The sequence below is a fragment of the Poecilia reticulata genome, chromosome 4 (assembly GCF_904066995.2).
Source record: "Poecilia reticulata chromosome 4, P_reticulata-male-v2, whole genome shotgun sequence".
NCBI classification, from domain to species: domain Eukaryota; kingdom Metazoa; phylum Chordata; class Actinopteri; order Cyprinodontiformes; family Poeciliidae; genus Poecilia; species Poecilia reticulata.
In genome coordinates, this window is record NC_088833.1 from 33,621,155 (window position 1) to 33,647,496 (window position 26,342).

General features: G+C 44.2%; 1 protein-coding gene across 2 annotated transcripts in view; it reads right to left on the reverse strand.

The window, feature by feature from the left end:
• Positions 1-83: 83 nt before the first annotated feature.
• lonp1 (lon peptidase 1, mitochondrial) overlaps positions 84-26,342 on the reverse strand; it is a 36,332-nt gene continuing 10,073 nt past the window's right edge. The window contains exons 7-21 of one of the 2 annotated variants that reach the window (XM_008408181.3): positions 25,216-25,345; positions 24,913-24,996; positions 24,751-24,819; positions 21,827-21,978; positions 20,764-20,824; positions 20,478-20,656; positions 19,192-19,279; positions 18,745-18,867; positions 18,514-18,630; positions 14,699-14,839; positions 12,633-12,798; positions 12,456-12,542; positions 11,892-12,019; positions 5,222-5,386; positions 84-578 (exon numbers count right to left, since the gene is read on the reverse strand). In XM_008408181.3, the coding sequence (XP_008406403.2) occupies positions 435-578; positions 5,222-5,386; positions 11,892-12,019; positions 12,456-12,542; positions 12,633-12,798; positions 14,699-14,839; positions 18,514-18,630; positions 18,745-18,867; positions 19,192-19,279; positions 20,478-20,656; positions 20,764-20,824; positions 21,827-21,978; positions 24,751-24,819; positions 24,913-24,996; positions 25,216-25,345 (1,834 nt within the window). In that variant the 3' untranslated portion in view covers positions 84-434. Of the gene's footprint in view, positions 579-5,221; positions 5,387-11,891; positions 12,020-12,455; positions 12,543-12,632; positions 12,799-14,698; positions 14,840-18,513; positions 18,631-18,744; positions 18,868-19,191; positions 19,280-20,477; positions 20,657-20,763; positions 20,903-21,826; positions 21,979-24,750; positions 24,820-24,912; positions 24,997-25,215; positions 25,346-26,342 lie in introns of both variants that reach the window. The other variant, XM_008408180.3, reaches the window with a different exon arrangement.

Sequence of the window (26,342 nt, forward strand, 5' to 3'; positions counted from 1 at the left end):
GGGAAGTCTGGGCCTCCCTTCTGAAGCTGCTGCCCCCGCGACCCGACCCCGGATAAGCGGAAGAAAATGGATGGATGACTGGATTTGTTTTTTTCTTACACTTTATTTAAATATGATCATGTCTGATATTGCATTAAACGATGTCTGAAAGTGTCCATCCACAGAAGTGTAGATAAAGAGGCTGCACGGCAGCAGACCCGAGTTCCTCAGTGATCACTGCACTGTCCCAGCTCATCTTTGATCCTGGCTGTTTCCAATGCCATCATCCTGATCAAATATCACAGCTCCTCCTCTGAGTCATGATGCATGCTTGTGATCATAAGGTCATTTGATCTTTGGGATGGTCCTAGACATATGTCTCCACAGCTGGACTAAAGGTTAAAAAATATCAATTTTATACCAGAATCATGAGCAGTTTTACACGTTGAAATGCTCTATGGGAAGACTATGGGGTAGATCTGGCTGTAGTGGTTCACAAGGTGGACCTCCAGCCCTTCTCTGATGTAGTCTGGCAGGTCGGAGAAGTCCTTCCTGTTCTCAGCTGGAATAATCATGCAGGTTACACCAGCACGGCGGGCCTGGCAGGGAAACATATAGTCAGAGCTGATGGAAACAACATTACTGCAAATACCATAATCATGGTATTATGCCGAGACATGAGAAACGATAATAAGTAACGGTGCAACAATTTATCGGCTCCAATTTCCTTAATTTTGGGAGATATGCAATTGGCCAATAGTTGCATGTGAAGCTGATCTTATCCACAGATCTTATCTACCTAAGGAAAGGTCTAAAAATCACAAGTGTACTCTTTTCTCAGGTTAAAATGCCTGCCTGATTCCTTATCTAAAGTAGGTAAGGAATACTGAGGTTTTTATTTTGAAAATTTCAGCAAGCTTGATTTCAAAAGGCCACAATCCCATGTGTAACAGTGGTTGGGTTATACCAGTCATATAAAACCCAAAACAGTAACTACCTGCTGTGTAAAATATGAAGGCTTTTATTTTGTAGGGTATGTGTTGGTCTTATTTTAGGCATTTTCCACCGGCTATTTGCACACTAACCGGTTAATGTGCGGTTTGGTCCCACCCCAGATAGTGAGATTTTCAATCATACAGTCTGTTCCTCAGTATTGTGGGCAGACTGTGAGCAGCAGCAAAAGCTGTGTTCAATTCTCTGCTGATGTTTGCAGCAACACTCAATATTGCAGAACCTTAAGGTTCTGGTTCTGATGGACTGAAATATGCCCAGATATTTAATTTTGTCTTACAGAAATTCATTGCTGGCCCAAACATAATGATGAAGGCCCAAATCAGCTGGTTATTTCGCTATGTAGGAAAATATAATTACAACCTTTTAGATTTAGGCAATGCAGTCAAAAGATGTAAGCTAATAGCCATGCATAAACTTTTTTTTTTTATTATTAATTAAATAAAATTCACACTATGGATGCAAAACAGCAGCCCCATCAGAAAGCTGACCACAGCTAAACTGTTTCTCCCTTCTGTATTAGTATCCGTATTTCAGAGAAACAAGTTGCTAGTGGTGCTGCTAATTCAGTCATTCTGCTGCAAAAGTAACCACACGTGTTCCTGCTGCTGCTCCTTAATAAAATCATAATTAAACTCTCCTGTACAGCTGTCCGAGAGCAGACATCATGTCTGCAGTCCACAGCTAAGAGTTAAATTCTAAACATTACAGGTTCTTTTGGAGTTGTCAGTGATGTAAATCACGAGTCAATCAATGAATGTGGTCAGCTGTTAATCTAATGGTCTGCCGTACCCTGCTTGTTGCTACAAGTTCTACCCCTGAGGTAGGTACGACAATCTGAGAACAGCCAGGCTGAGCAGCACCAGATTTGCTTATGGAAAATAAGCCTGGCTGAGGCGGACAGAGACCAAACCGGTTAGAGGCGGTTTAGTGGAAAAGCGCCTTTTGTCAGTCCAATGTGGTTGTCAGTTTAGGGGCATCAAATCTCATGTTTATGGTTCTTCACAAAATAATTAGTTCAACAATAAGACTGGCATATGGACATTCTTGTCCATGGAGGAGGCTGTCTGCAGACAGGTGGCTGTCTCTGTGACCATTTTGTAAAAGCAAACTAGAGGATGTGGGGAGGTAGAAGGACCCCAGCAGGAAGGGGCATGTCTGGTCAAGGTGTGTGCAATACCAACGTCCCAAAATCATGTGACTGAGCATCCACTGTTTACCTCTAGATCAAGTACGTTGGAGCCTGAATGTTCCATGGTGCCTGCAACTCTAAACTGACCTAATTAAAAGTGCCGTTAGACTTTTTTTTTTTTACAATGAGGTTCTACATTACCCCTACTGTGGTAATGTAACCAGATCAGGGTTTCCCTCCAGAAAACTTGCTAAGCCCGGTGGTCGGGGCGTTGAGGTGGTCCACCGTGTTTTTGTATTAAAAGATGTTAAGTTGACAGGAAATGTAAAAGTATTACTGTGTAATTATACGTTATGGGAAAACATCTCCAGTGAAATGCTATTTAAACCCATAACTAGTCTAAAAACAACAAATTTGCACTTCTGTTTAATCCAAATTAAGTCAGTGGCTCCATCAGGCGCCCAAGGGCTTCAAGGGCCCCATAAACACTAATATTTTAAAACAGACCACAGATGCATAAATGTAATATTTGTTTATTGAGATTATCAATGCTGTTTAAATTTGATTCCATTGTTTAGGCAAACATAAATTAAAAGATTTTGAATTGTTTAACATTCAGATGCAAGATTTTAAGAAGCTGGCAAGTTTACTTTGTAAAACTTCAAAGAACAATATTAATAGTTAGATTGTTTTATTACCATAGCAAGAATCTGTTGCTGTGAGTTTAATCTTTGAATTTACAAATACAAACCGCGATTATAACTTATTGCTTTTTAGGCTGGCCAATTAAACTACTCCCTTCTCCCATATTTCACTAAATCTAACACAAAAGCTATTAGAGGTGCTGATGTTTTTAGCAGCAAGAGGCGCCCCCCCAAGTCAGATTCTGCTCAAGGCCTCACACAGCCTTGGACCCGCCCTGCATGATGAGGTAATCCACTGCACTGCGCAGAGATGAGCAACAAACAGGAGATTTAATTCAATGCTGCTAATGTGGCTTCAATAGCTCTTCCATTTTGTGTCTGTTGAGTTTTTAATCGTCACAGAAACTATTTTGGTTGGTCGAGTTTATGGGACGAGTTTATCAGATCTCCGTGCGGCCGCACACATTAACTCTAAGTAGACAACGCATTTGATATGGTTTGATGCATTGTGTAACCGGAAAAATAATACTAAAAATAATATGAAATCAGCGTGATGCATGACCCTCCAAGGAGAGCGCAAAAGCTCCTCACTGGGCTGAACCTGCATGATAGTGGTTAGTGCTGCTCGTTATCCACAAACTCTCCGGCCAACCGGGACCACAGACAAACTTTACAGGGAAGACAGACACAGAGCCACACGCTAGGCAGCGTGTTGAGATGTAAACGCCGCATCTTTGTTCGTTTACAAAGATAAATCATTCTCACTACTCCACAACACGCACTTCTGAATTCGCTATGAGTTATTCCTGCGGTTCACTTTGAGCTACGCAACCAGAGCCAACGCGGCGGGTTTTAAACTCTTACCTAGAGTTCTCCAAAGGATCATAATTCCTCACAGTAAGTTGATGTAAATATCCATATAGGTCAGCCTGTGTCCAGTTTGAGTGAAAAGAGGCGCACGCGATCCGCGCTGAGGTAAAGCAGCGGCAGTGCGCGATTCAAAGCGCAGAGGCGCCAGCTGTGCGATTAGTCCGCGCACTGTTGGGTTTAAATGCATAAACTATAAACCTATCCTTTAGGAATATATCTGCTCTGCTAGTGAAATGAGCAAAAGAGACGCTTGCAGTGCGGAAAAAAAAAAAAATATATATATATATATATATATACACACTCCTGATCAAAATCTTAGAACGTTCTTAAGATCCAATAGTGCAAAATGCAAATTCTTGCAGTTTTTTAAAACTGGTCTTAAGTAGAGCTTCACAGTGTTAAAAGAAGAAATCAGCGTAAGAGACAAAAACTTTTGAGCGGGGAATTTATTAAAAACTGCATTCACACTCAAACATTATTTTTTCAGCTGATCAAAAGTTTAAGACCATAGCTCAAAAAAACCCGAAACCCCCCCCAAACTCCTTCTTCCAGCTCCTCCGGGGGAATCCCAAGGCGTTCCCAGGCCAGCCGAGAGACAGACATCTCTCGGCCATCAGGACCATCAAGGTTAAATTTTTTCTCATCAGAGAAGACAACTTTCTTCCACCTTTCAATGTCCCATGTTTGGTGCAAAGTCCAAACGGGCAATTTTGTGGCGTTGAAGAAGACGTGGCCTTTGAAGACGTTTTTTGTTTCTGAAGCCCTTCTCTCGTCTGATGGTTATTGGGCTGCAGTCAGCACCAGTAATGGCCTTAATTTGGGTAGAGGATCGTCCCGTGTCTTGACGGACAGCCAATCGGATCCTGTGGCTCAGAGCTGGTGACATTTTTTTTGGGTCTACCACTTGACTTTTTTGTTCCATAACCCTCAGGATCATTTAAAAAATGCAAAATGACTGTCTTACTGCATCCAACCTCAGCAGCGATGGCATGTTGTGAGAGGCCTTGCTTATGCAGCTCAACAATCCTACCATGTTCAAAGTCAGTGAGCTTTTTTGCTTCTGCCATCAGGAGGCCTTAACAGTGTAAAGACTTGACAGAAAATGACATGGAATCCAGATTTTCGCACAGCTTTTGGCTTTTAAAGACTATGGTCTTAAACTTTTGATCAGCTGAAAAAAAATCATGTTTGAGTGTAATTGCAGTTTTCAGAAAATTCCCCGCTCAAAAGTTCTTGTCTCTTGCACTGATTTTTTCCTTTAACATTGTGACGCTCTACTTAGAACCTTCTTAAGATCCAATAGTGCAAAATGCAAATTCTTGCAATTTTTTGACTGGTCTTAAGATTTTGATCAGGAGTGTATATATTTATTTTTTTCCCCTAGAAACGTAAACAAGCAACGCTTAGCCTGGCGGCGGGGCTAGTAAAGCATGGCGGGCCGCCAGGCTTATAATACACTGGGGGAGACCCTGAAGATTAACTGATTGTCTTGCTTGCAACTGAAATGTGTCACATGACCAAATGATGGACTGTTCTAGTTATCTGTGTGTGTGTGTGGGTGTGTGTGTGTGTGTGTGTTTCATACAGCAATAGTTTTCTCTTTGATTCCTCCTACTGGCAGGATTTTGCCAGTTAGTGACACTTCCCCAGTCATCGCCACATTCTGACGCACTGACCGGTTAGTTGCCAGGGACAACAATGCAGTGACTATTGTGCAACCAGCACTGGGTCCATCCTTGGGAGTTGCTCCCTGTAAAAAAAAAAAACAACATTGAAAATTGTTGTTTTTAGTGACAGTGTTGTGCATGAGTATGTCTGATCGGATTTCATATTTCATCTTTATGGGGCAGATCGGTCAGTTCCAAACCTTGTTTCACTCTATATTAAAGTTTAGCTTCCCAATGTAAATACTGAAATTACGACAGGTTAGAATCATGATCAGCTGTCTTTCCTTCCTGTCATGTCATTTAAATCAGCCTGTCAGTAAAATCAGTTACTCATCAAGGGATTTTCTTTCGACTGTTGCTGGTAGAGCTGGAGGGCTGTGATGATTGAGACTGTAGTTGTTTTTGTTTAACATTTTATTTTTAAAAAACACAACAAACACAACACAGAGCTGGTGTAGTTAAATACAGGGCTTAAAGTAAAAAAAAATATCCTGAGCCTGAAACTTATAGTGATGATATAAATTAACTATACCGTTGCAATTGCCACAGTTTAATAAAAAGTGTCTTTGAATAGTGCTAACAATTGCTTCTAACAATTCAATTAACAAGCTAAAAACTCAAACATAAATAAGACTTCAGTACATTTCAACTCAAAACAAAATGTAAAATGTCTGTGCCCTAAAGGTTAGTCTTACAGGCAAAAATTCCTCAACATTAAATAAGATTCCTTTCAGTCAATGTTTTTGCAAGTAATTTAGAACATGCAATATTACCAACTAAATCAGTTTCTCAACCTTTTTTGGGCCAGCGCCCCCCCAGCCTTTATCCAGGTCCCTCACCGCCCCCAACAAAGAATTTGTAGGCTACTTTGCACTGACCATTATTTTATTTTTAATATTACTATCACTATTGTAGATGTTTTGATTTTTATGCTTGTTTCTGTATTTATCATCAAGATAATTTCCCAGAGAACAAAAAAGCCATGGGAATAGAAATTATTTTCACAGGTGTCTATGAAAAATTTAATGAACATTCAACTGAAAATTGGTAGGCCTAACAGCAGCCAGTCAGAGTGGAAAAAATATTACTCTTTGCCATTTTCTAGTTGTTAAATATTATACAAAATGACCAGATAAAAAAAATGTACAACATGCCAGTTTAAACTTTGATCTATTTTATCTATAATGACTGAGCTTTGCAACATTAAAACATGGATAATCATCATAAACATTAAATCATAGCTTTTCTTCTCTTCAGTGTTTGTCAGTTTCTGGTGGTGCAGCTCTGTGCTGCCTTCAGGAGAATGGGACATCAGAGTATCATCCATAAAACTTCACCCAGATGGCATTTATTGTGCAAACCAGAGCTTTCAGTGGAAAAACAAAAGTTCCAGGTCCTTTGAATGCCATACAAATATGAGCCAGAAACATGGATTATATCTTTATATAGACCTGTCTATTGATTTATAGATTAATAGTTTTACTGGACAGAAATTACAAAGAACAAATCTGGTTCTTAATCAAATTCTAATGAGTAGAAATTGAAATTGTCATTGAGTCATCAGCCTCATGACATTAACACCGACATGAAAAATAATATTGAAGAAATAAATATAACAGATCTAATTAAAAACATAAATAAGTGATAAGTTATTTACTGTTATGGTCTGTAAGATATATTTTTTCTCAGTACTAGATATGGTCTTAAACCAATGGCACTTCAACAATATTATTTTATCTTTTAGCTGGAAATAGTGTCCGTTTCTTCTTGCCATACAGTATTAAGTATTGCTCGAAATGTCTTGCCATACCATTTATTCCTCTGTATTTACTTTGGTTTCTTAGTTTATTTTTGCAGTTTGTTCTTCATTCATTTCCATTTAGTTTCATTTGATTAGTATTATCCTCTTTTGGTTTATTGCTATGCCAACTTTAGATTCTTTCCTGTTGCTAGATTTATTTTATCATTTATTGACGCTCACCATCAGTAATCTTCACTCATCACCTGCTGCGCTGCCTAATCGTCATGTGTTTCACATCATGTGTTGATTTTCACTGTTCAGCGTCGGATTCTGTTTTTATGCCATAATTCACACATAGCTCATCGCTCCATTTATGTCCCGCTTCTCCTGTTTCAGAGTTTTGCGCAATGTGCGCGTCGTTTTTTTTTTAAGCCCCTAAGGTGCAGGGCGGTCGGGAAACGTATCGATGGGGAAAAGGCAGACTCACATAAACCTTTTAAAACAACAGAAACAATTTCTGTTTCTGTTGTTTCCGTTTTGCCTCTCCTTGGGCTGCCACCTTATTGTGGTGGAGGGGTTTGAGTGTCCCAATGATCCTAGGAGCTATGCTGTCTGGGGCTTTATGCCCCTGGTAGGGTCACCCAAGGCAGACAGGTCCTAGGTGAGGAACCAGACAAAGCGCAGTTCGAAGACCCCTTATGATGAACACAAACTTTGGACTTCGTTTTCCCTCGCCCGGACGCGGGTCACCGGGGCCCCACTCTGGATCCAGGCCTGGAGGTGGGGCACGATGGCGAGCGCCTGGTGGCTGGGCTTTTACCCACGGAGCCCGGCCGGGCTCAGCCCGAAGAGGAGACGTGGGTCCCCCTTCCGATGGGCTCACCACCTGTCCAAGGGGCCAAAGGGATCGGGTGCATTGTGCTATGGGCGGCAGCCGAGGGAGGGGACCCTGGCGGTCTGATCCTCGGCTGCAGAAGCTGGCTCTTGGGACGTGGAACATCACCTCTCTGGTGGGGAAGGAACCGGAGCTAGTGTGCGAGGCTGAGAGGTTCCGGCTAGAAATAGTCGGCCTCACCTCGACACATGGCTCTGGTTCTGGAACCAGTCTCCTTGAGAGGGGCTGGACGTACTTCCACTCTGGAGTTGCCCACAGTGATAGGCGCCGGGCTGGAGTGGGCATACTTGTTGCCCCCCATTTGGGCGCCTGTACGTTGGGGTTCACCCTGGTGAACGAGAGGGTAGCCTCCCTCCGTCTACGGGTGGGGGGACGGTTTCTGACTGTTTGTGCTTACGGGCCAAACGGCAGTTCAGATTACCCACCCTTTTTGGAGTCCTTAGAAGGGGCACTGGAGAGTGCCCTTCCTGGGGACTCCCTTGTTCTACCGGGGGACTTCAACGCTCACGTGGGCAATGACAGCGAGACATGGAGAGGCGTGGTTGGGAGGAACGGACCCCCGATCTGAACACAAGTGGTGTTCTGTTGTTGGACTTCTGTGCTCGTCAAGGATTGTCCATCACGAACACCATGTTCAGGCATAAGGGTGTCCATGTGTGCACTTGGCACCAGGACGCCCTACGCTGCAGTTCGATGATTGACTTTGTCATCGTCTCATCGGATTTGCGGCCGTATGTCTTGGACACTCGGGTGAAGAGAGGTGCGGAGCTGTCCACTGACCACTACCTGGTGACGAGTTGGCTCTGGTGGTGGGGGAGGAAGCCGGTCAGACCTGGCAGGCCCAAACATGTAGTGAGGGTCTGCTGGGAACGTCTGGCGGAGTCCCCTGTGAGACGGAGCTTCAACTCTCATCTCCGGCAGAACTTCGAACACGTTCCGGGGAGGTGGGAGACATTGAGTCTGAGTGGACCATGTTCCGTACCTCCATTGCCGAGGCGGCCTATCGGAGCTTCGGCCGCAAAGTTGTTGGTGCCTGTCGTAGCAGCAACCCTCGAACCCGTTGGTGGACACCTTCGGTGAGGGATGCTGTCAAGTTGAAGAAGGAGTCCTACCGGGCCTTTTTGGCCTGTGGGACCCCAGAAGCAGCTGATGGGTACCGGCGGGCGAAACGGCATGCGGCTCGGGTTGTCGCCGAGGCAAAAACTCGGGCGTGGGAGGAGTTTGGAGAGGCCGTGGAGACAGACTTCCGTACGGCTTCGAGGCGATTCTGGTCCAGCATCCAGCATCTCACGAGGGGGAAGCAGTGCAGCACCAACACTGTTTATAGTGGGGATGGTGCGCTGCTGACCTCAACTCGGGACGTTGTGGGCCGGTGGGCGGAATACTTCGAAGACCTCCTCAATCCCACCAACATGCCTTCTGCTGAGGAAGCTGAGCATGGGGACTCTGGTTTGGGCTCTCCAGTCTCTGGGGACGAGGTCGCCGAGGTGGTCAAAAAGCTCCTCGGTGGTAGGGCCCCAGGGGTGGATGAGTTACTTAAGGCTCTGGATGTTGCATATCGCATGGACATCAGGGGCAGTTCCCCTGGATTGGCAGACTGGGGTGGTGGTCCCCCTGTTTAAAAAGGGGGACCGGAGGGTGTGCTCCAATTACAGGGGGGTCACACTCTTAAGCCTCCCTGGAGAGGAGGGTCCGTCGGATAGTCGAACCTTGGATTCAGGAAGAGCAGTGTGGTTTTCGTCCTGGTCGTGGAACACTGGACCAGCTCTACACCCTCAGCAGGGCCCTGGAGGGTGCATGGGAATTCGCCCAACCAGTCTACATGTTTTTTGTGGACTTGGAGAAGGCGTTCGACCGTGTCGACCGTGCTCAGTTTAAGTATCTGGGGATCTTGTTCACGAATGAGGGAAGAAGGGAGCGGGAGACCGACAGGCGGATTGGGGCAGCGTCTACTGTGAAGCAGGCACTCTACCGGTCCGTTGTGGTGAAGAGAGAGCTGAGACAAAAAGCGAAGCTCTCGATTTACCGGTCGATCTACGTTCCCACCCTCATCTATGGTCATAGATGAGGGCTCAGAGTAGAGCCGCTGCTCCTCCACGTCGAGAGGAGCCTATTGAGGCGGCTCGGGCATCTGGTAAGGATGTCTCCTGGACGCCTCCCTGGTGAGGTGTTCCAGGCACGTCCCACCGGGAGGAGGCATCGGGGAAGACCCAGGACACGCTGGAGGGATTACGTCTCTCGGCTGGCCTGGGAACTTCTTCGGATTCCCCCGGAGGAGCTGGAAGAAGTGGCTAGGGAGAGGGAAGTCTGGGCCTCCCTTCTGAAGTTGCTGCCCCCGCGACCCGACCCCGGATAAGCGGAAGAAAACGGATGGATGGATGGATGGATGGAAACAATTTCGGTATTTTGATTATAGAAATTTAAAAGTGCTGTGGTACCGTTGTTCTATCACACCCGTTTCATACCGGACTACTTACAGCTCTGGTGTTAACGCTATAAAATCTCTATCGAGGTATCACCCATGGAGGGATTTCTTTACTTAAATGGGTTCATTTTTCAGAGGGATACAAAGTGAGGTTATTGTGATTTTAGCAATTACATGTTTATAAGAGCGATTTTCTGTTGTCCTTCCATGGAAGCGGGCAGCATCCAGACGGACAATAAAACATTTTTTAATATAAGTTGCTGCTTTGACATGATCACAGAACTGCCAAAACATGTACAAAAATCCTCAATAAAACATAAAATATTAGAAAATCAGACACCAGACAAAGTGAATCTCAGCAACGTCATCAGCCGCTGACCTGATGCGGTGAAGCTACTAGCAGGAGCGGAACTGCGCCAAGAAGCTACAAACACTGAATAGAAGGAGAGCTGCCATCAATACAGTTGCAGCCAGGCATGATTTAATGTTACGAAATACAGTTTTAGCAAGTTGCTCAAAGTCTAAACTGGTATTGTTGTGATTGTTTTATTGTTGTAACCTTCGACCAAACATCCCCCAAAGGAATCCCAGCGCCCCCCTTTTGGAAAAATTTCCGCCAACTTCCTGTACCCCTTCCTCTAGCCATGCCCAGCGCCACTTGTTTTCAATTCCTTTCTCAAGTAAACGTGTTTCTTTACCGGGTCAGACAAACTCCATCTTCCTTCATATCGCATTTGATTTAATCACCGAACCGAACGCACACGCTTTTTTTCTTCAAACCGTTTTACAGTCATTGGTCAAGAATTCTGATTGGCAGACATCTTTGTCTATTATCTACAGTTTAGATAGGCGGGCCGTTTGGTCCAATGATCGCTTTGCTTGAAAGTCTGGGCCCCAGACAGAGCTCTTAAAGCCCGGACACTACAGTTTGGTTGAGGCGGACCGTTTGGTCAAAAGCCAGAAATCCGGCCCCCGGCCGGAGCTTTTCAAGCCCTGTAAATACAAACTGACATGTGAGGAGCTTAAAGATGAAATTCTCTCCATAGAAGAGAAGGTCATTGGTCATAAAGTATATTATGAAATAAGCTATTTTTTCTGCCATTTTACTAAAAAAACAAAACCCTGGTAATATCTGATTTTTTAAGCTTTATGGCAACAATTGTCAGTCATTATTAGACTGAGGGCAGCCAGACTATTTTGTTAATTGTTATTTTATCTAAATATTACGATTGAGGGGCACAAGCAGTTAAAACATATGTAAAAAAAACAACCCAAAAAACCTCAATCTGGCACTTGGGGCATCAAGGATAAAAGGGGTGGGGGCTCGTCCTCTCTGCACACGCCTGCTTACAGCCAGCATTTCTGAAGTTATCCCTTTTATTGTTGTCACATGAGCCTTGGACACATGGTGACTTGGGTCAACCCTTCAGCGGTGGGCACAGATATCACAGTTATCACTGTGTGCGTGTATGTGTGCGCAAGTCCAATAAAACCAAATTGTGATAAATGAAAATCCTGTTTCTTTACCTCGGGAACATGCAGGTGCAGGTGGGAGCTGACCAGGAAGTCATTTTCCGGTTCTTTAGTCATGAGGAAGGCTCTGGCAAATGTCGAAGCAATCTTTGCACTTTCCTTCATGACATCCCCAAGCTGACCTGCAGAGAAGCACAAATCTTCAGAATGAACCTTTCAACATATGATTCAACAAATGTGACAAGCTGGAGCTGATATTTTATCTTCTCTATAAGAAATTAAAACTAAAAGCTAGCTGGATTTTCATAGGAAACGGGTTTAACAAAAATTACCAAGATGAATTCAAAAACTTTAATAAATAATTTTTGTATCTAATATTTTTCAAGAAGCTGATATTATTTTAGGATGCTATACTATAAACAATTTATTGTGTTCTTTGCACTGTGCTCCCCATCAGTTCTGCTTACTGTTGGTGTCAGGAAAGATTCCAACATGAATTGCTTATGTTTATAAAAAATAAACTCCACCTGAAGAAATACTCTGACCAGAGATGATTATGGGAAAATTCAGAAATTATGTTTTGAGGTTTCCCACATTACATGAGAGCAGCTCACTGACCTGTGACCTCCAAAGTTCCCTCTCCTTTAGCTTCTGCCCCTCCTTGTGGTCGGCAGAGTGACGTCTCAATGAACAGTGTAGAGCCCCCTACAGGCAAGCAGATCACAAGGCAACTGTTCAGCTCGGACATCATTATCATCATCATCAAAGCTGGAGACTGTGTGGGCCTCGTCTCACCCAGAGCGGTCCATGCCAGGCCCATCACCACTCCTGGTGGGGTCACGTCATACATACGATCCACTGTGAAAACTGGTTTACCCACGTAATCGTGCAGATTGTCAGACGACACGGCCACCGAGTCCTCGGCTCCACTCACAATATGAAACGCTACTTTACGGAACACCTAGCAGATGGAAAAACAAGACCCAGATATTGAGGTGAGGGAGGAGCTCGGAGGGGGGCAGAAGGATGGGTTACAGTCTGGTGCAACAACATCTGCACTATGGGCTGAGGATACTGATGAGAATTAACTCTAATGTTAGAGTTAATTCTCCACCTTCAGACCAGGTGGTACATGCTGGAGGGTGCAACTGGAAGCAGACCAGCCTGCAAACAGCCAATCAGCAGCCATTAAATCCATCTTCAATCAATCAAATTTTATTTGCAAAGCACATTTCAAATAGCTTTACATCATAACAGACACAAAAATACATAGTCATGAACATAGAATCAACAATCAAAACATTACATTAAGTGCCGTCATTAAATTCGCAATTGATTACGTTTCAAATACAACTCTAAACAGGTGGTTTTTTAGTCGAGATTTAAAGGCATTCAGTATTTCAGCCGTTTTACAGTTTTCTGGAAGTTTGTTCCAAATTTGTGGTGCAAAGAAGCTGAATGCTGCTTCTCCTCACTTGGTTTTGGATCTGGGGATGCAGAGCAGACCTGAACCAAAAGAGGTCTGGAAGGTTGTTATGACGACAGCAGATCTTTTGTGGTGCTAAACCGTTCAGTGATTTATAAACCAACAACAGTATTTTGAGCTACAGGGAGCCAGTGTAGTGACTTTAAAACTGGTGTTATTGTGTTCTATCTTTCTGGTTTTAGTGGGAACGCCAGCAGCAGCATTCTGGATCAGCTGCAGCTGGAGGATTGATTTGATGGACAGACCTGTGAAGACACTGTTGCAGTAATCAATGCGACTAAAGATAAACGCATGAATGAGTTTCTCTAGATATCGTTGAGACATAAGTCCTCTAATCCTGGAGATGTTCTTTTTGAGGAATCAGATGCAGACACAAGCAGACACATGACAGAGTGGGTCATGTCATCAACTTGAATTCACCTTCTCTGACATGACATATGACAGCAGGCGGTTCATTAACATTTCCCAGGACAGACTGAGCTCAGATGGCTGAACTGATACCAACAGATCTGTTCCAGGGACCATGCAGCGCTGCTTGGACACATGTTGGTGCTCGGTGAGAATGGAACCATAGGGAGGAAAGGTTTAGCTTAGCTTCACTAGGGCTCTGTAGAGCTATTATGTGTCACTAGGGACCAGCACAAACAATAAGGCATATTCTTAAATGATTAGTAAATGTTTTATAACAAGTCATTTACCAGGACATTAAAGGTGTCAATCTGATAGGATAATTTATTTTGCCTCAAAAATATCACTAAAATTTACAGATTATAAAATAAAGACATAAACAGATCCTGTTTTGGCTGGTTTGGATGTCATACAACAGTGTTACTTTCTTAAAAAACAAATATTACAAAATATCTGTCTTGAGCGAATGAACAGTTAAGCAAGTCATAAATAATGCCCATCACAGATCTAACAAGGCATGCTAGATGAAGCAGTGGATGGAAAAACGGCTTGCAGTCTGGAATTACCTTGCTGTACTTCAAAATAAATCAAAACGTGACTAGCTCCACGCAGGTTCAATACAAATTGTCTGGTTGAAGTTTAGAAGCCATTTGTTGGTTCATAGGCCAGAGGTCAATGGTTTAATGACCATAAATGAGCACAATGAAGCACTGTTCTGAAATGAGTGAAAAGCATGAAAATGTTCTAAATAAAATTGGAATAAAAGTTCAGAGGAACCATGGGAATTTAATGAATAAATGTGAATAAATGTGCATCATTTATCCACATTTCGCAATGGCAGTGGGGCTACATGGTGCTCTGTAGAGAAATGCCTTTTCAACAGGAGGAAGTGATGAATCACAGTGATAATTTTATTTAGCTTTCCTTTGTGATCAATAAAGTATTTTTGAATTTAATTTGAACTCACCTTCTCTATCTGTTTCTGCAGGTTCCTCACTCCAGACTCTCTGCAGTACTGTCTGATGAGTAGACCCAGAGCGTCAGGGGAGATGGAGGCCTTCTCATCAGTCAGGCCACAAAGTGTTCGCAGCTGAGGGACCAGGTAACGCTGAACACACACACACACACAGACACAGACTGAGCAGAACATTTAATAGAAAACTAGAGGGCAAATGTTCAAACCTTTCCAATATTGTGTTTTTTTTTGGCTGCAGCTGTAAAACGTGGCTCTAAAACTACTAAACTGTAACACACAGCAACCCTGTGTGTTACAGTGTGTTACCCCAACCGAAGACCCCTTATGATGCACAACAAGCTTGGATCTAGCATTCCCTCACCCGGACGCCGGTCACCGGGGCCCCACTCTGGAGCCAGGTCTGGAGGTGGGGCACGATGGTGAGCGCCTGGTGGCCGAGCTTTTACTCATGGAGCCCGGCCGGGTTCAGCCCGAAGAGGAGATGTGGGTCCCCCTTCCAATGGGCTCACCACCTGTCGGAGGGGCCAAAGGGGTCGGGTGCAGTGTGTAACGGGCGGCAGCCGAGGGAGGGGACCTTGGCGGTCTGATCATCGGCTGCAGAAGCTGGCTCTTGGGACGTGGAACATCACCTCTCTGGTGGGGAAGGACTGGAGCTAGTGTGCGAGGCTGAGAGGTTCCGGCTAGAAATAGTTGGCCTCACCTCAACACATGGCTCTGGTTCTGGAATCAGTCTCCTTGAGAGGGGCTGGTTGTACTTCCACTCTGGAGTTACCCACGGTGAGAGGCCCTGGGCAGGAGTGGGCATACTTATTGCCCCCCCATCTCGGCGCCTGTACGTTGGGGTTTACCACGGTGAGGGTAGCCTCCCTCCGCCTATGGGTGGGGGGACGGGTTCTGACTGTTGTCTGTGCTTACGGGCCGAACAACAGTTCAGATTACCCACCCTTTTTGGAGTCCTTAGAGGGGTACTGGAGAGTGCCCCTCCTGGGAACTCCCTTGTTCTACTGGGGGACTTCAACGCTCACGTGGGCAATGACGGTGAGACCTGGAGGGGGCGTGGTTGGGAGGAATGGCCCCCCCGATTTGAACTCGAGTGGTGCTCAGTTGTTGGACTTCTGTGCTCGTCATGGATTGTCCATCACGAACACCATGTTCGGGCATAAGGGTGTCCATATGTGCACTTGGCACCAGAACACCCTAGGCCGCAGTTCGATGATCGATTTTGTAATCGTTTCATCGGATCTGCGGCCGTATGTCTTGGACACTCGGGTGAAGAGAGGTGCGGAGCTGTCCACTGACCACTACCTGGTGGTGAGTTGGCTCCGGTGGTGGGGGAGGAAGCCGGTCAGACCTGGCAGGCCCAAACATGTAGTGAGGGTCTGCTGGGAACGTCTGGCGGAGTCCCCTGTGAGACGGAGCTTCAATTCCCATCGCCGGCAGCACTTCGAACACGTTCCGGGGGAGGTGGGGAACATTGAGTCTAAGTGGATCATGTTCCGTGCCTCCATTGCCGAGGTGGCTTATCGGAGCTGCGGCCGCAAGGTTGTTGGTGCCTGTCGCAGCGGCAACCCACGAACCCGTTGGTGGACACCTTCGGTGAGGGATGCGGTCAAGCTGAAGAAGGAGTCCTATCGGGCCTTTTTGGCCTGTGGGACTCCAGAAGCAGCTGATCGGTACCGGCGGGCGAAGCGGCATGCGGCTCGGGTGGTCGCTGAGGCAAAAACTCAGGGGTTAGAGGAGTTTGGAGAGGCCATGGAGACAGACTTCCGTACGGCTTCGAGGCGATTCTAGTCCACCATCCGGTGTCTCAGGAGGGGGAAGCAGTGCAGCACCAACACTGTTTACAGTGGGGATGGTGTATTGCTGACCTCAACTTGGGACGTTGTGGGCCGGTGGGCGGAATACTTCGAAGACCTCCTCAATCCCACCAACATGCCTTCTGTTGAGGAAGCTGAGCATGGGGACTCTGGGCTGGGCTCTCCAATCTCTGGGGCGAGGTCGCCAAGGTGGTCAAAAAGCTCCTCGGTGGCAGGGTCCCGGGGGTGGATGAGATCCGCCCGGAGTTCCTTAAGGCTCTGGATGTTGTAGGGTTGTGTTGGCTCAAGCGACTCTGCAATATCGCATGGACATCGGGGGCAGTTCCCCTAGATTGGCAGATTGGGGTGGTGGTCCCCCTGTTTAAAAAGGGAGACCGGAGGGTGTGCTCCAATTACAGGGAGGTCACACTCTTAAGCCTCCCTGGTAAGGTCTATTCAGGGGTCCTGGAGAGGAGGGTCCGTCGGAGAGTCGAACCTCGGATTCAGGAAAAGCGGTGTAGGTTTTCGTCCTGGTTGTGGAACACTGGACCAGCTCTACACCCTCAGCAGGGTCCTGGAGGGTGCATGGGAGTTCGCCCAACCAGTCTACATGTGTTTTGTGGACTTGGAAAAGGCGTTCGACCGTGTCCCTCGTGGGATCCTGGGGGGGGGGGTCTCCGGGAGTATGGGGTACCAGGCCCTTGGATACGGGCTGTATGACCGGTGTCAGAGTCTGGTCCGCATTGCCGGCAGTAAGTCGGGCTCGTTTCCGGGGAAAGTTGGACTCTGCCAAGCTTGCCCTTTGTCACCGATTCTTTTCATTACCTTCATGGAACGAATTTCTACGCGCAGCCGAGGTGTTGAGGGGATCCGTTTTGGTGGCCTTAGGATCACATCTCTGCTTTTTGCGGATGATGTGGTCCTGTTGAATTCATCAGATCGTGATCTGCAGCTCTCACTGGAGCGGTTCGCGGCCAAGTGTGAAGCGGCCGGGATGAGGCTCAGTGCTTCCAAATCCGAGGCCATGGTCTTGAGCCAGAAAAGGTTAAAGTAGAGTGCCTTCTCCGGGTCAGGGGGGTCGTCCTGCCTCAAGTGGAGGAGTTTAAGGATCTGGGGATCTTGTTCACGAATGAGGGAAGAAGGGAACGGGAGATCGACAGGCGGATTGGTGCAGCGTCTGCCGTGAAGCGGGCGCTGTACCGGTCCGTCATGGTGAAAAAAGAGCTGAGTCAAAAAGCGAAGCTCTCGATTTACCGGTCGATCTACATTCCCATCCTCATCTATGGTCATGAGCTTTGGGTCATGACCGAAAGAACGAGATCACGGATACAAGCAGCCGAAATGGGTTTTCTCCGCAAGGTGGCTGGGCTTTCCCTTAGAGATAGGGTGAGAAGCTTGGTCATCCGGGGGAGACTCTGAGTAGAGCCGCTGCTCCTCCACGTCGAGAGGAGCCAGTTGAGGTGGCTCGGGCATCTGGTCGGGATGCCTCCTGGACGCCTCCCTGGTGAGGTGTTCCGGGCACGTTCCACCGGGAGGAGGCCTCGGGGAAGACCAAGGACACACTGGGGGGATTATGTCTCTCGGCTGGCCTGGGAATGCCTTGGGGTTCCCCCGGAGGAGCTGGAAGAAGTGGCTGGAGAGAGGAAAGTCTGGGCCTCCCTTCTGAAGCTGCTGTCCCCGCGACCCGACCCCGAATAAGCGGAAGAAAATGGATGGATGGACACAGCAACCCTGACTCTTTGTGGTGTGTGTATGTATTGTATGAGTCACATGTCCAATGGTCAAGATCACATTCGCCATATAAGGAATCAGCAGAGGGTAGAATCAAAGTCCAAGGTATCTAAAGATGTAAAGATTTCTATGAAAAAACTAGCAATGGAGTCATTGGAATATCTCACACACACACTGGGATATTTACTTTTTCCAAATATCCCAGTCGTTACAGGAAAGCAAGAGTCAAATTTCACACAGCAATGATGGCAACGGTTACTATGGCGACATGTTTGTTACCTCAGCGATAGCCAGTTTCTCCTGGGCCACATATCCGGACACGTTGATCATCTCCATCCTGTCTCTAAGTGGTTCTGGGATGGTGTCAGTCACATTGGCTGTGCAGATAAACAGAACCTGGAATACAGGACACACACAGCAAACCCTTAGAGGACTAACGCATGCCAAACCTTTAGAAGACTAACACACACCTTTACCAGGATTAAGCTCAACTGTGCAAGCTCCACCTACTTTAGATAGGTCCACTGGGACATCCAGGTAATGGTCAAGGAAGTTTGAATTCTGTTCAGGATCCAGAAGCTCCAGAAGAGCAGAGGATGGGTCACCCTGGTAACCACGGCCAATTTTATCCACCTGAACAAACAAATTATTGGGAAAAAATAGCTTAGTACATTATTAGAAAAATATCTTCACTCTTATTCAATAACTTATACAGATGAAACGTTAATTTATTTCAGTAACACCATCACTACATGAAAGATTTTTTTTTAGACTGTTTTCAAACCTTTAATACAATAGAGCTAATGAAAACAAACATTGGTTTAGTTTATTACATCACTTAATTGGAAAAGTTTTAATATAAAAATGTGGTGCTAATAAAAACAGTGTTTAATAGCCGCTTAAAAGTATTAAACAGCTATTAAACAAATGCTGCTTAATACCTGCTCACACACTGACCTCGTCTATCAACACCAAAGGGTTCTCAGTCTTGGTTTTCTTCAGACACTGAATCATCTTCCCAGGCATCGCTCCAACATATGTTCTCCTGGAAACAATATATTTTCAGACTGTGTTCTTCAATAATCTCCCCTCTCATTAACATGTCCTTCAAAACGATCTCATCATCAATCACAGCCTGAGGGGTGGATGAGAACAGCTGTGAGCACAGAGGCAAAGCAATTTCATATTTTCTGATTCCTTAGAGTTCTTTTCTGTTGCGTTGAGGGGACACTAGAATCTGCCTGTTCATAATCCCTGCAGGGACCAGAACAGGCAAATGTGGTGGTCCAAGATGGGCATTGATGTAATTGAATAGTGAAGAAACATTATGCCGGATGTATTAAGATAAAAGTTTTTACTGGTCACAAATATAGAAATTTTTATAAAATTGCCATATTTATAGCAAAAAAGTGATTTAGTTTATAGGCTCTGCATGAACATGAACTATACTAATGTAAAGCACAAATAGTCTGATATTTGTTAAAATGGGATCAGTAAATCTGAATGGGTCTCATGTGATGAGAGAAAAAACAATTTTTGTTCTAATCAGAAAAAAAAGGATTCCGTTTTAAAATGTGTTTGGGTTTGTTGATTTATACAGAAAATTGTGCATACATGTACATATGTATGTATGTATGTATGTATGTATGTATGTATGTATGTATGTATGTATGTATGTATGTATGTATGTACGTACATACATACATACATATGTATGTACATATACATACATACGTACATATGTATGTACATATACATACATACGTACATATGTATGTACATATACATACTGTACATATGTATACGTACATACATACGTATACATATGTATATGTATGTATACGTATGGGATTGCAGTATGATAATACTGCAATCCCCGTTAGCTGGAGATAGGCACCAGCAACCCTCCCGACCCCACTAAGGGACAAGGGTGTAAGAAAATGGATGAATGGATCCTCTTTACTATGAAACAAAAAAACCCACATGGGGTTCATATAAGACAAATAATGTGATGTAGCCAAAACATGACCCAACCTTTTCTTTTAAGTGTCCATCTGTTTGAATCAATGTGCTTGTGGACTATTCTTGAAATAGGGTCAATAGTTGCACCATATCATTCTAAGAGCTGCATTACGTATGTGTATGATAATGCATAATTTAACATTGCAGTGGGGTCCTAGAAACAACATTCCCATTGATCTGCATGTTCCAGTCAGACTGGAGAATTAACAGATTGTGCAGACCTGTGACCTTTGATCTCAGCCACGTCGGTCATTCCTCCTACACTGAACCTGAAGTACTGTCTGTTAAGTGCTCTGGCAATGGAGCGGGCAATGGAGGTCTTCCCTACACCAGGAGGGCCATAGAAACACAGGATCTTCCCCTGGGTGGAGCCTCGAAGCTGGCTCACTGCAATAAACTCCTGCAGACACACAAAAAGCAACACTCAGCTGTTGTGACCAGCAGGACATGGAGGAATGATCTTTCTTTGATTGATTTGGATGTGAAAGCTGTGGGGTTTTTTCTTACCAATATGCGTTTTTTAACATCATCCATTCCATAATGGTCTTCTTCCAGAACCTCCCTGGCCCTGTATAATGACAGGTTTTCTTCACTGTTGGTGCCCCATGGCAAGCTGGTTAGCCAGTCCAGGTAGTTGCGAGTTACACTGAAACACAGTTTGCCTTGTTTCATGTTCACATATGTCAGAGCATCAGTAACAAACAAAAGCCTGCATTATGGTCCTCAACCTCTCCAACACAAATCCATCTGTAATGTATGAGAGAAATCTGACTGAACCAATTCAGAGATGGAGGGTGGGACTAAAGATTAAAAGTTATTTTGATACTTTTCTTGCAAAGAGAAAAAAACTACAATAAAAATTAGTAGAGTAAATTTGTTAGATGGCAGGAAAAGACCAGATTATAAGTGGTCAAAACAATGGAGGAACAGAAACAGTACCGTATTTTCCGCACTATAAGGCGCACCGGATTATAAGGCGCATAGAATAGACGCTACAGTAGAGGTTGGAGTTATGTTATGCATCCACTAGATGAAGCTGCACTAAACGGAATGTCAAGAAAACAGTCCGACTCCGGTCGGCGAGGAGCGCCTTCCGCGACTGGGCCGGGGCGTGGCCGGACGATGGTCACCCTTCTCCGTTCGCGCACAGCATGTTCGTGGAGAACGTGGTGCTAAATGACCTGATTCTAGACGGTCGGTAGGTAGATAGGTCAGTCAAACTTTATTAATAGATTACAATCCAGCTTTCTGACAACTATCCCAGCATGCACTGCGCGCTTCTTCTACGGGCGAAAATGAAGTCGGCGGCTGCTTAGACTTCATTTGCTAGGTTGCTAGACCTGTTGTGGCTCAATATTGGTCCATATATAAGCCACAGTTGGCTTTTGAGGAAATTGATGGTTTTTAGGTGTCCCTTATAGTGTTGAAAATACGTTAATTTGTTGGCTCACTTTTAAAAATGGAGGATGACATGGAAGCATCAGTGTGCTCTGACTACTGCAGTAAGTAACTTTCTTTGTGGCCGTCTTGCTCTTGACCTAGCTGAGGGATGGAAAGGAGAGAGACCTACTTGAACTCAGATGAGTGGTTGTCCAGCAGCCCCAGCTTGTTCAGCTCTTCATTGATTACATCCATGATATGCTGAGGAACATTCCGGTCTTTAAGTCTCTCCCTAAATTTATCCTCAATGGCTTCTTTGTCATCTTTTTCCAGACCTAGCTCCTGAAGACACAAACAGTTAATGAGCCCCATCTGCACCATACATTTGCAGAACCCCCTTCACTAGACACCTCAAGGACTTGCTCAAGCCATTTCTTGCAGTCTCCATGTTTTTAATGAACACGCTGATCAGTGAAGCAGGGAAATGTCAGCCTGCCTTTGTCACCCCCATCACTTGGTGGCAAGATGACTCATGTGGGTGGAGTTGGCTTCACGGGTCGCCACAGTGATCACATAAGTTTTGTGTGACCAGCCAGCAGCAGGGTTTAAACACATAACCAGAGCAGCAAATCATTTTATTAAGGAAGTGTTACGAGTTAACTAAAAGCATTTTCTCAGCCAACAACAGAATGACTAAGAGTACGCCGAGTTCTCCTGTCATTATTGTTCTGGATATTGGATATAAGGGAAGGTGAGAACATTTAAGAGTTTATGCATGTCAAGTAGAAAAGTGTTACTAGAAAAAAATGTATTTTCTTACAGTCTATTAAAGGGGCAGCATTATACAAAATAATTTTAGCTTTATATCATGTTATGTTATTCCCTCATCAAAAACATAATTGGAGTGTTGCAATGATTCTTTCATACATGTTTAAGAAATCCTTTAATCTCCCGTAGCAACCATTCAGCTGTGAAAAAAGCGATGCTGCGATGACTTCCTGAAGGTAGTTTCAGAAAAAGCAGGAATATTTTAAAGAGAAAGACCCAATTTTAAAGTATTAAATTATGAAGAAAAATGTTTAAGTCATATTTGATATATAGCATTTTTTATAATAATTGAAGTTAACAGCTACTGGATTGTGCAATAAAATGTCTAGAAAATACATTTAAGTGACCTTTAAGTGATTAACTTATTTTTATTCTTTTCAATGTGATTTACAAGGAATTAACTCAAATTATTAATAAGGTCAAAGTTCTCCATCTGTATGTTTTTTCCTTCTCTCTAGAATCTAATTATAGTTTTACATATTTAATAGAGGTGTGTCAATCGGTCGGCCACCGATCATAATCGGCCGATTTGCGTGAAAATGTGTATGATTGGTGATCGCCGATCACGGTTTCATGTTGCCGATCGCCTGTATCTCATTCGCAGCCTGCGTGTGCAGCTGTCTCCTCTTTCCTTCACACTGAGCAAGCGCGCAGCAGTCCTAAGCAATGTGGTTTAGAAATGTAACGCTCTGAGAGTGAACGGGGACGTATGTGCGTTGTGGTGGAAAATTACCTCGGGGGTGAAGAGAGTCAAAATGCATCAATGCAACGCATCTAATGCGACATTTAAAAAACAAACACTTGACGGAGTTTGGCTACATCGAGACTCAATACAGGAAAAAAGGACATCCGGAGCGGCCAGTAAAGCAGCGCACAACTACCAACACTCACCGGGATTATCATCACGGTCAGAAAGCTGAACAAATAACCTGAAAAATAGTTTAAGTCTTCGAGCTGGCGGTGTAAAATGCTGGTTCTGTTCTTGTTGTTGAACCGCCGCTACGTGCTACTGGTAGTAATATTTTACAGATGTAGCGTCGTTTCTGCTCCACCTGCAGTGAACTCTCACAACGAACCTCTAGAGCTGCAACATGTAACTTAAAAAAAGAAAAGATTTTAGATATACATTAAAACTTTTGCTGTCTTAACACAAGACAGATAACCTCTGAAAAAAATAATCAATCTCTGCCTCCTCCCGTGTTCTGCAGAATTACTCCGCTCGGTCAGAAACAACCAATCAGAACCAGCATTGATCAGCTAGCCATGCTATCAGGAAGGATTGTTAATTTTGATGCAGCCTGCGTTCGACTTTGAATGAATGTTTCCTTTTATACTTGACATTATTTGATATAAGCAGATTTATTTGACTCATGTATAATTTATGATACCGAGAGCCTTACTGCTAAATATTACTATACTGATTGCAGGTTTTTCAGTCGTCCTTTTGACTGAGTAGCTGCTCTATTGTGCCTGCAAGTATTTTGCATGTTTTATGCCTAAATTAGGTGAATCTATTGCTAGATCATTTTTTTAATTTTGTAAGATCACATAGTAGCATTTATACCTAAAGCAAAAAATTAACACTCAATCCAGGTGATGGGCAGAGATCGGTGATCGGCAGAAATTGGCCTCATTGGTGATTGGTATCGGAATCGGCAGCAGAAAACCTAATCGGAGCATCTGTAATATTTAATTTAACAAAGGTTCATCCTGTTTTTAAAGCCATTACTGTCTCCTTGAGGACAAAAGGAGTAGTCTGGGTAAGACTGTCACGATAAACAATAAATCAATAAATCGCACGATAAATGAAAATTATCGACCTCATTTTAATTTATTGGTTTTATCGTTTCTTCCTGCCCTTTTCTCTTTCTATTGATGACAATGAATGAAAAAAGGCTCAACTCTGGTGCTCTCCACTGACCCCTCCCTTCCTCATTTCCTTAGTGTAATGCTCAGCTCACACTACACAATTTTAGAATTGTCGGCTGATCGTCTGCCCATTTTCAAAACCTCTAGCCGATAAAAAAATCGTAAGTATAATGGGTTCGATCAGGTTTAATCGTGCCGTGTGTGGTGTCCAGCCACACAGCAATAGCAAAACACCACACACGAACTATTTCTCTCACCAACATTCAGATTTCAGACAGAAAATCCTGTAAAAACCTACTACATCAGACGTAAATTTAAAGTAAACGAACGCGGCCTTATCATTATAACCTATTTAATAGTAATGGCTATTTACGGCTATTTACGCAGCAAGAGTTCCAGCTCCTCCTGATCCCGTACCTTCTTGATGATCTTCAGCTGCTCCTGGAGAAGATACTTCCTGTGGGTCTGTTTGATCTTCTCCTCCACCTCAGACCAAAGCACACAAAGTCAGGAGTGAGTTCACATAGTGGGCTGTGCAAGGGCAGGAAAGTGCTCACATGCTTGATTATGATCTCTGACCTCACGGCCCAGACGCTGCTGCAGTTTACTCAGTTCATACTCCTTCTTTAGAAGAGACAGAGCCTTGTAAAGACGTTTTGGAATCTGCAAAAACCAAAAATGATTTGACTGCTTTTTAGTTTGAACGTTGTAAAAATCCGCTTTGACTGCTTTAACATGAGTGGCATACTACTCCAAATTTCTCTCAGTGGACATCCAAAAGCTTTTATGCAGCCTGAACATTTCATTCACTGGTCATTACTGCAAAGCATCACATTTTCATTAACAGAGGAAGCAGACAGGCATTAAGGGAAAAGCTCATACATTTGTCTCCTCCAAGACATCCTGCAGCTCCTGGGACTGAGCTCCCGTCAGCGCGGCCCCCATGTCACTCAAGTAGATGGGGTTATCGACCACCCGTTGACCAGCCTGCATCATCTGAAGCACTGACTCTCTGACAAACATAACACAAAACTCAAAATGCCACCATTATCACTAAAACATTATGGATACAAATACATGGACTCAGAGATGCTTACCAATAACACTCTCACTTTTGGATACTTTCAGTCATAAACTGAAAGGAAATGTCAGGATTGACACAAATGTTCCCTTGATTTAAGAGTAGTGGAATGAAGCCTTTAATTATCAATCCATCTAAAGAGAGATGCTGATCTAAACACAAAGAAAAGCTCAGCATTATGCTTTTCACCAGGATGAATCTAGAAATCGACTCCGATTTCCTTACTATAGAGCAGTGTTTCTCAACCTTTTTTGGGCCAGCGCCCCCCTAGCCTTCATCCAGAGGTCCCTCACCGCCCCCCACCAAAGAATTTGCAGGCTACTTTGCACTGACCCTTATTTTATCATTAATATTAATATTACTATCACTATTGTAGATGTTTTGATTTTTATGCTCGTTTCTGTATTTATCATCAAAAATAATTTCCCAGAGAACAAAAAAGTCATGGGAATAGAAATTATTTTTCACAAGCGTTTACAAAAAATGTAATGAACATTCAAGTTAAAATTTGTAGGTCTAACAGCAGTAAGTCAGAGTGGAAACAATATTCTTATTTTGTGCCATTTTCTAGTTGTTAAATATTCCACCAGATAAAAGATGTTCAACATGCCAGTTTAAACTTTGAACTATTTGCAAAACGACTGAGCTCTGCAACATTAAAACATGGATAGAACTGTAACTACATTAATCATGGCTCTTCTTCTTCTCTTCAGTGTTTCTGTTTCTGGTGGTGCAGCTCTGTGCTGCCTTCAGGAGAATGGGACATCAGAGCATCATCCATAAAACTTCACCCACATGGCATTTATTGTGCAAACCAGAGCTTTCAGTGGAAAAACAAAAGTTCCAGGCCTTTCTAATGTCAAACAAATATGAGACAGAAACATGGATTATATCTTTATATAGACCTGTCTATTGATTATAGATTAAT